Source organism: Pelobates fuscus, chromosome 3 (assembly GCF_036172605.1).
Source record: "Pelobates fuscus isolate aPelFus1 chromosome 3, aPelFus1.pri, whole genome shotgun sequence".
Taxonomy (NCBI): Eukaryota; Metazoa; Chordata; class Amphibia; order Anura; family Pelobatidae; genus Pelobates; species Pelobates fuscus.
In genome coordinates this window covers 355488625-355497362 of record NC_086319.1, presented here as the reverse complement: position 1 = coordinate 355497362, position 8738 = coordinate 355488625, and the positions used below count along the sequence as shown (strand labels likewise).

Genomic DNA, 8738 nt, shown 5'->3' with positions numbered 1-8738 from the left:
GCAAGCGGCACTCCCTCCTGGACCTGAGAGTAAACCACAGTAGAAACAAATACAACATCACATTGGTTTTCAGATCCAGGACACTCTTATACAAACTAGGTCAATCCCTCCTCTGTACCTGGGAAATAATTGAGTCAAGTACTATATTTATTGTATTTTTGTAGTTATATCCCCTGATAGCCCCGATCTGGGTGAACAACATATCCAAAAATCACCCAGATCGGTTCAGGGGTTCAGGAATTTCCTGGAAGTCATAGTTATGGCCGACAGCACGCATGGTCCCATGCCCAAAACAGTTTCATAGAATCGCGGTTAAGTGCCGCTGGGGACCATCTGGGAACCGTAAAGTTTTCACGCCCAAAATAGTTCCAGGGCATTCGCGGCTAAGTCCCCCTGAAGTCTATTCGCGTTTTTGGTCCATGCAAACAGCCGCCAGTGAGCTAGCGTACAGTTCTATAGAAAGTGCCGAACCAGGGGTAATAAAATCTGGGTCTTTACAGTCGCTGACCTAGACCATAGTCTTTTGGCAGGAGGCTGGCAAGCAGACCCCTCCAAAAGCCCATGGCGAGGTTCTGTTCGCCACAATGTATTTAAATGTTTCCAGACACCAGCTGATTTAGTATGAGAGAAGAGAGAGAGTTGTATTTATTGTCATAGACCTTTCATATGTATAGTTTTACTGACTACTGGTATTACACCTTGTATATGTCCCTTGGTCACCACTTCTCTAATCCTTCACTGGTTCTGGATTCAGCTACAGCATACAGTGATTATAGCCCTCTGGAACATTGTAAAATCCCCAATATAGTGGACAATTATTATTATTATTATTATTGTCATTTATATACAGCCAACAGATTCCGTAGCTCTTTACAATATCATGAGAGGGGATTTAACTATAAATAGGACAATTACAAATAAACTTACAGGAACAATAGGTTGAAGAGGACCCAGCTCAATCGAGCTTACATTCTATAGGAGGTGGGGTGTAAAACAAGACCAGTTGTATTCGGTTAAAGAAAACCCTGGTGTCTTGGACATAATTAGGTCAAGACATGATAATTTATTTTGGTGCTGGACCCCAAGACACATTTCGCAATGCCTTTTATATAAGCTTATTAAACACAATGGTTTTCATTCAGTTCAACATTTTAAAAATAACTGAGCACACAAGTCACGGCTTCTGTGACATACCTATACTTAAAGGCCATTATATTTAGACTGCAGAAAAACTGCAGGACAGCCACCTAAAGCTATTTAGTGTAATGAGTGTCTGTAACTGTATGCGAGACAGGATAGCAGTATGTTGTTCTATAGTGGCCTCTAGTGGTGCCTTCGGAAAATAACAATTCAGCCTTTTAACAAAAGGAGTGGTACATGATTTCTGTACTAAGATTTTTATCATTTTTGCACCTTTACTAATCAATAAGTGTTTATTATTATTATTTATAATAATATACACTTCATACTGCTATCCTCTTTTTTTCCAATTCCAGGTATAGAATAAATTGTGATATTATATGAATAAATAGCAAATTGATACTTAACACATTGCAAATTGTGTTTTTTTCAACTATTGTTTTTTTGTTTTGTTTTTTATCGAAAGTTATGTTGTAGAGAACACCAGTATTTGATTTCCTATCTTATTTTGTTGTTGGAACCGATGGGAGGAAGCACCGTTGTCAGGGCTGGCGCCAGGAGTAATAATTTACAAACTGACCAATGATTCCGTTTCTGCCCCTCCCCCACGTGTTCTCAGAGGAGAGTCTGTAAGGCTTTCGTGTTGAGCGCCAAGAGAACAATGAGTGGGGTGACTTACACCCTAACCACGCCCTCTATCGCACAGCCTACTTGTTGTGCAGTTCCCCATCAGGTCGTACTCACGCTATATAAAGCCTTGCTCGGAGCTCACGTTCTTCATTCGTCTGTGATGGTCATAGAAGAGAACCATGTCTGGCAGAGGTAAAGGCGGAAAGGGACTCGGGAAAGGCGGCGCTAAACGGCACAGGAAGGTCCTGCGTGACAACATCCAGGGCATTACCAAGCCTGCAATCCGCCGCCTGGCTCGCAGGGGAGGAGTGAAACGTATCTCCGGCCTCATCTACGAAGAGACTCGCGGGGTGCTGAAGGTCTTCCTGGAGAATGTTATCCGAGACGCCGTCACCTACACCGAGCATGCCAAGAGGAAGACTGTGACCGCCATGGACGTAGTCTATGCCCTTAAACGCCAAGGCCGCACTCTCTATGGCTTCGGAGGTTAACCATCATCTCATCCTCCTTTCTTGCGATCTCCCATCAAAGGCCCTTTTCAGGGCCACCCACCATTTCCTAATAGAGCTGTGTCTGTCACTGCCCGCGTTGGATGCTCTGTGTGCTAGTTAAAGCCGGCTTCCTTTATCTTTATTACATTGGCGGTCACTGTGGCAAGGTTAATGTTAAACTCCCGTTTATTACTGGCTCTAAGAGCCGCCATGTTAACCAGTTTTAATAAACCGCAGGATTTTATTAAGAAACCTTTCCACCCCAGCAGTGCGATGTGCAGGTCCTGCGTGCTCTAAGGCAGAACCTGAGGTAAACAAAACACGGAGTGCGGACTGTTGTCGCCACCTTGTGTCAATTTGAGGAATTTCCCCAGTGAAGCTGAGCCAGAGAGAAGCGCAATAAATGCACTACACGCGTTGGTTGCCAAACCTCCAAGGTGGCTACTTGGGACCCACAAATTCCATTCACATGTCCGTAATTCCGGGACTGATGAATGGAGCAGGCTTTCTAATGACGGATTTCAGTTTAAGATCCATCTAGCAGGCGAAAGCAATTCAGACCTAGTGATACAAACAGTCTGAGCAATATGCGAGATTCACTAAACAGTGAATACCGAGAGCAGCAGAGATGATACTAGTGGGTTTATCACGAGGATTAGAGCTCTGACAGACGGTGTGGGTGGCTCTTATAAGAGCCTTTGGGTTTATAGTAAAGTAGAAGAATGCCATTACTTTGCGCTGGTGTACTTGGTGACAGCCTTGGTGCCCTCAGACACGGCGTGCTTTGCCAGCTCTCCGGGTAGCAGCAGGCGCACGGCGGTCTGGATCTCCCGGGAGGTGATGGTGGAGCGCTTGTTGTAGTGAGCAAGGCGAGAGGCTTCTCCTGCGATGCGCTCAAAGATATCATTAACAAAGGAGTTCATGATCCCCATGGCCTTAGAGGAGATACCGGTGTCGGGGTGGACCTGCTTCAGCACCTTGTACACGTAGATGGCATAGCTCTCCTTCCTGGTCTTTCTACGCTTCTTGCCATCTTTCTTAGGAGTCTTGGTCACAGCTTTCTTAGAGCCTTTCTTAGCGGCTGGTGCGGACTTGGCTGGCTCAGGCATGATCTACGCTGTTTGCTGGGAATACAATGAAAGTCTGGGCGCTCCGGCGGCTATATTTATAGGCAGGCCATGCAAATTAAGCCCTTCCGCTTCCCATGATGGGATTGGTCAACACAGACAGGTGACATAACGATGTCATAGTTTCAGCAATTGATTGGTTCCCTGTGCAGCGAGTGTCTAATTGGCTGCTTGTAAAGCCATCCAATCACAGAGCAGAGTGTGTCTATAAATAGCCCGTGTAAAGGGGGGAGGAGTCATTATTAACAGCGACATTCTAGAACCAACATGTCAGGCCGCGGAAAGCAAGGAGGAAAGACCCGTGCAAAGGCGAAGACTCGCTCATCCCGAGCTGGCCTTCAGTTCCCAGTCGGCAGAGTCCATCGTCTGCTGAGGAAGGGGAATTATGCAGAGCGGGTGGGAGCCGGTGCCCCCGTCTATCTGGCTGCAGTGCTGGAGTACCTGACCGCTGAGATCCTGGAGCTGGCAGGGAATGCCGCCAGAGACAACAAGAAAACCCGCATTATTCCCCGCCATCTCCAGCTCGCTGTCCGTAACGACGAAGAGCTCAACAAACTGCTGGGAGGAGTGACTATCGCACAGGGAGGTGTCCTGCCCAACATCCAGGCTGTGCTTCTACCCAAGAAAACCGAGAGCCACAAGTCAAACAAGAGCAAGTAAATAATCAATCACTGATTCTTCATACCCAAAGGCTCTTTTAAGAGCCACCCAATATTTCCTAACTGAGCTGAATGATCTTACCACTGACTCTGCACCATTAAAAATATATATAATCTACCATCCGTTTCAGGATGTTTTCAACCACTGACTATAAACAATGAGAAATATTGCGTAATTTAGTTTGGAGAGACGGCAGGGAGTTATTTAATGGAATTTAAGATTCTAAACTTGGGTGCGGATAGGTTGCCAGTGCAGCTGCTTTTATTTTTAAGCAAATTTTACATTTGAATTCCGTGCTTGCTATTCTTCCTTTACAGAGGGTTATTCACTAAATAGCTCAAATTCTCCAAGTCAGCTATTGCTTCCGTCCGAGTAACTGAAAGCACTCATGGCAGTTCCTGTGTTTAGGATTATATTCACACAGGTGTAAAATGGCTACATGGAGGGGAAGGATTTAGGCTCATTCGAGTGCAGATTTGGTGGCTCTTAAAAGAGCCTTTTTGGTGTTTGTGTGAGCAGGTTAAAAGTTTAAGCTCTCTCTCCTCGGATCCTACGGGCCAGCTGGATGTCTTTGGGCATGATGGTGACCCTCTTGGCGTGGATGGCGCACAGGTTGGTATCCTCAAAGAGACCCACCAGGTAAGCCTCGCTAGCCTCTTGCAGAGCCATGACGGCAGAGCTCTGGAAGCGCAGATCAGTCTTGAAATCCTGAGCGATCTCACGGACAAGACGCTGGAAGGGCAGCTTGCGGATGAGCAGCTCAGTGGATTTCTGATAACGGCGGATCTCCCGGAGAGCCACAGTTCCCGGCCGGTAACGGTGAGGCTTCTTCACTCCGCCGGTAGCTGGAGCGCTCTTCCTGGCAGCTTTGGTGGCTAGCTGCTTGCGGGGAGCCTTGCCTCCGGTGGATTTACGGGCGGTCTGCTTAGTTCTGGCCATGTCTTCGCGATCACAGAAAGGAAAATCGAATGTATACAAAGGGCCACAGTCTTCTATTTATAGGCCGCAGGGCGCATTCTGATTGGCCCGTTCTCTGTACTCATTCTGATTGGCCCGTTCTCTTTACTCATTTTGATTCGCTGCTTTTTGTCCGCATTCTGATTGGACGACAAAATTAACTGTTCCTGAGTTCAAACTGGGCGCCAAAATTTCCATCCTCACAGATTATAGAGACGGAACTAGATCTGCTTTTATATAAGTGGTACTATTAGCGCTCTATCCGCTGCAGTGATTCATTAAACTATTCCGCGATTAGGGAGAAGGGAGATTAAAGCGGACTCCCTGACATATCATCAGTCCTACTCCTGCGTGTTTGTAGATTTGTGTCAGTGGGCGTTCATTATGGGCCGGGCCAGGCCGGTCCCTCTGTTTATGGCTCTTACAGCTTTGCGTTTCAACATAAAGTGACTCCTTACAATAGGCCGCTAGATGGCGACATTGCATTAAATATGCCAGTGGAAAACACCGTTGCTTGGGGGAAATGTACTTTTATTACAAGTCTCCAAACTGAGACGGGGAGTATCTAATCCCTTTCAGAACTCCGTCACACATTGTAATGGCACCAACAGCTTGATAGATACTCCTAAATCTGTATTGTAGGCAATGGATGTGTTTACAAAACTAAACCTATTGGCAGCGATAGCTGAACAATCTAAAGTGGAACGTCCGAGCATTCCATTCCTAATCTAAACGAATATCCCCTTCCTCAACATACAGCGTGTAAAAGCGAATACACTCAAAACCCACGATTCCCCTGTGGTCATAGCTCTGAAAAGACAAGGTGGTGGCTCTTAGAAGAGCCTTTGGGGGTTTTATAAAAAGTAAAATCACGAGTATTAGCTTATTTCTTCTTGGGAGCTGCCTTTTTAGCCTTTGCTGGACTCTTGGCGGCTTTGGGCTTGGCTGCCTTTTTACCCGGGCTCTTTGCTGCTTTTTTAGCCGGACTCTTTACTGCCTTCTTGGGCTTGGCGGCTTTGACTTTCTTGGGGCTCTTGGTGGCTTTTTTAGCGGAGGCTGCCGGCTTCTTGGCCTTCTTCGGGCTCTTCGCGGCTACCTTCTTGGCTTTAGCCGGAGACTTTGAGGCTTTCTTTGGGGCGGGCTTCTTGACTTTAGCCGGTGCCTTCTTGGGTTTTGCAGCCTTGTCTTTGCTCTCCGCCTGCTTCTTGTTGAGCTTGAAGGAGCCGGAGGCTCCGCTACCTTTGACCTGGACGAGAGTCTCTTTAGTCACCAAGCCCTTGAGAGCCAGCTTGAGGCGGCTGTTATTCTTCTCCACATCGTAACCAGCGGCGGTCAAAGCCTTCTTCAGGGCTGCCAGGGACACCCCGCTGCGCTCTTTAGAGGCGGACACAGCTTTAACAAGGAGTTCGGACACGCTGGGACCGGACGGCTTGGCGGCTTTCTTGGCGCTGGATGCTTTCTTGGGCTGCTTCTTCTTGGAGTCGATTTCAACCGCAGGAGCGGCAACGGGAGCAGTTTCAGCCATTTCTCTTTTTCTCTGAGATCAGACGATAATAAGAATTAAACCTTGGCCTGTGCCAGTCTCTCTTATATAGCTCCAACTGACACCCGATTGGCTGTTCAGCACCATTTCTGATTGGCTCAAACTGACAGACTCAGCTCCCCGCACTCTCTCCTGCTTCACATCGCTCTCTGCTCTGGCTCTGTGTTTCCTGCTCTGTAAAACTTATGTTTTATGTTAAATGTGGCCACTAAAATCGGCGCATTTTCCCCTGAAATGCACGAAGACACCGCATTTGACCTTCCATAGGAATTGCTTGGCTGCTGCCTGCTAAGAGAACATAATTCACTCAGTGAAAGTTTGCAGAAACCAAATGGAGTCTGCTCGATTCATTTCAGACCTCTGACTTTATATACATTTAAAATACAATACGGTAAATGTTTTACCGCTCAATGTCATGCAAGATAAAGAAGGCCCCCCTGAGGATGTAATGTGAGGATTAAAGTGTTAGGAAGACCAGAGCAGGATAATGTGTTTCTCTTATTCTTTCACACAGTTAACACAGGCAGCAGTGATTCTTGCTGGTGCTATCTCCAACTGCCTTCATACATATTTAGTTGTCTGTTCCAGTTGTGGATAATCAATTACATTTGTATGTCTATTAAATAACATTAACCGTGTTCATCAGTTGTAATACATTTGATTGTTAGAATGGTTTCTACTCAGTGATATAAGAGGAGTAACAGGGAGGGAGCAGTGTAGCTGAAAGAGGACAAACCGCAACAATCTGTCTCTTGCCTTTTATTATAAGGAGGCCAGTAACAAGCCCCAAACCCAAAGTGTTACTACTTAACAATTATTATTTTTTGGTTAGCCATTGCTTCTTTCGAATTAAACATCACTCCTTGTCTCTCGTTTGATCAATCTTTTCACCTTGGACACATTTCTTTTTTTGTCTTCTGATTGTATGATATGCTAATTTGTTTAATCTCAGATGGTCAGATACTTGTCTCTTCTCTGTAAACTTCATGCACATTCAGTCCCCCCATTAGATTTGTAGCTCCCATAAATGTAGGATTTTTTTAGAGAGCCCCAGAAGGATAATGGTTATCACAATTTACAGGGTTAAGGCAGCAGGTTTCTCAGATTGGATGAGATTACTCATTCTAAAATAAATACATTTATACCGGTATATAAAATGTAACGGGCAGAAATGGAACCCAGATCAACATTTTACAGGGGAGTGAGGTTCCCCAATACACCACCAATGAAGCTTCAATTCAAATGTTTGAAATAAGGAATGTAATGCAATCATGTTTCATATAGTACAAGTAAATATAAACATTTTTGTGATGCCAACTTTACACTTAAAATTATTCAAAATTAAAAGTTATGTGCTCCCTGAATTCTGTAAACGAGATATTAATTCAGAGAAACAATGGGTTGTAGTTCAGATACAGCTAGTGGAGTTTGAGATGCATTGCCTGCAGTAAGGGATGTTAAATTTTCCTGCAAAACAAACCCATGATCTATTGAAGTGTAGGATAAGAGCATAAGACTGAAGGTCAGCACTACCAAGGAAGTTTCTGAAAATTGGCTCACTCACAACTTGGGGGCAGTTCAGTGCTGCTTAACGTAACGTGATTTTGATGGATGGGTCTTTAATAATGGTCTTGTCGAGTAATGCCATATTTACACAGATATCTTAAAGACAAACTTTGATTCTTGACTCTTGTTTTTTCTCCCTATTACACTACTTCCAGAAAACCAACAGAATGATCCCTAAAACTGGCGCAGAAATATTTATGAAGAAAGAATTCAGGTATATGTGCTCCAGTGGCGCAATCGGTTAGCGCGCGGTACTTATATGACAGTATCTGATGAGCAATGCCGAGGTTGTGAGTTCGAGCCTCACCTGGAGCACACTTTTAATATTGATATTGGCAACTATTAACTACCTAAAAAGGCGAAATAAGTGTTCACAATATCGAAGATAAACAATATATATGAGATGTATAGTTGTATACATAAATATTGTCAATTATGTATTTATTCTTTAACCAAAGTTAAAAAGCTTGGACTTAACAATAAAATGCACTATTGAATTGATAATACAGTAGATATCAAATTGGAACACAGGAATGGTTTATATATTAATAAAAAATTAATAGATAATGCATTTAGTCCATATGGAGAGTCCTGATATTAAAAAAAACCTGACAATTGCAGAAT

The 8738-nt window shown here is 44.6% G+C and overlaps 5 protein-coding genes and 1 non-coding gene across 6 annotated transcripts; 3 read left to right on the top strand and 3 right to left on the bottom strand.

Moving 5' to 3' along the window:
• Positions 1-1939: 1939 nt before the first annotated feature.
• On the top strand, positions 1940-2261 carry LOC134603334 (histone H4). The gene has a single exon (XM_063449196.1). The coding sequence runs from the start codon at positions 1950-1952 to the stop codon at positions 2259-2261; it is 312 nt and encodes a 103-aa protein (XP_063305266.1). The 5' UTR covers positions 1940-1949.
• A 728-nt stretch (positions 2262-2989) lies between these two features.
• Positions 2990-3381, bottom strand: LOC134603333 (histone H2B 1.2-like). The gene has a single exon (XM_063449195.1). The coding sequence runs from the start codon at positions 3368-3370 to the stop codon at positions 2990-2992; it is 381 nt and encodes a 126-aa protein (XP_063305265.1). The 5' UTR covers positions 3371-3381.
• A 264-nt stretch (positions 3382-3645) lies between these two features.
• LOC134603331 (histone H2A type 1) lies at positions 3646-4067 on the top strand. Its single transcript, XM_063449194.1, has one exon. It carries the CDS (start codon positions 3656-3658, stop codon positions 4046-4048), a length of 393 nt encoding a protein of 130 aa, XP_063305264.1. The 5' UTR covers positions 3646-3655; the 3' UTR covers positions 4049-4067.
• A 381-nt stretch (positions 4068-4448) lies between these two features.
• LOC134603329 (histone H3) lies at positions 4449-5001 on the bottom strand. The gene has a single exon (XM_063449192.1). The coding sequence runs from the start codon at positions 4985-4987 to the stop codon at positions 4577-4579; it is 411 nt and encodes a 136-aa protein (XP_063305262.1). The 5' UTR covers positions 4988-5001; the 3' UTR covers positions 4449-4576.
• Positions 5002-5782: 781 nt separating this feature from the next.
• On the bottom strand, positions 5783-6530 carry LOC134601269 (histone H1-like). Its single transcript, XM_063445742.1, has one exon. The coding sequence runs from the start codon at positions 6528-6530 to the stop codon at positions 5889-5891; it is 642 nt and encodes a 213-aa protein (XP_063301812.1). The 3' UTR covers positions 5783-5888.
• Positions 6531-8336: 1806 nt separating this feature from the next.
• Positions 8337-8429, top strand: TRNAI-UAU (transfer RNA isoleucine (anticodon UAU)). Its single transcript is given in 2 exon segments — positions 8337-8374; positions 8394-8429. It is a non-coding gene; the product is annotated as a tRNA-Ile (tRNA).
• The last annotated feature ends 309 nt before the right edge of the window (positions 8430-8738 follow it).

Coding starts and splice junctions, on each gene's coding strand:
- LOC134601269 (XM_063445742.1), bottom strand. CDS start 6,530: ATGGCTGAAACTGCTCCCGTTGCCGCTCCTGCGGTTGAAATCGACTCC.
- LOC134603334 (XM_063449196.1), top strand. CDS start 1,950: ATGTCTGGCAGAGGTAAAGGCGGAAAGGGACTCGGGAAAGGCGGCGCT.
- LOC134603331 (XM_063449194.1), top strand. CDS start 3,656: ATGTCAGGCCGCGGAAAGCAAGGAGGAAAGACCCGTGCAAAGGCGAAG.
- LOC134603333 (XM_063449195.1), bottom strand. CDS start 3,370: ATGCCTGAGCCAGCCAAGTCCGCACCAGCCGCTAAGAAAGGCTCTAAG.
- LOC134603329 (XM_063449192.1), bottom strand. CDS start 4,987: ATGGCCAGAACTAAGCAGACCGCCCGTAAATCCACCGGAGGCAAGGCT.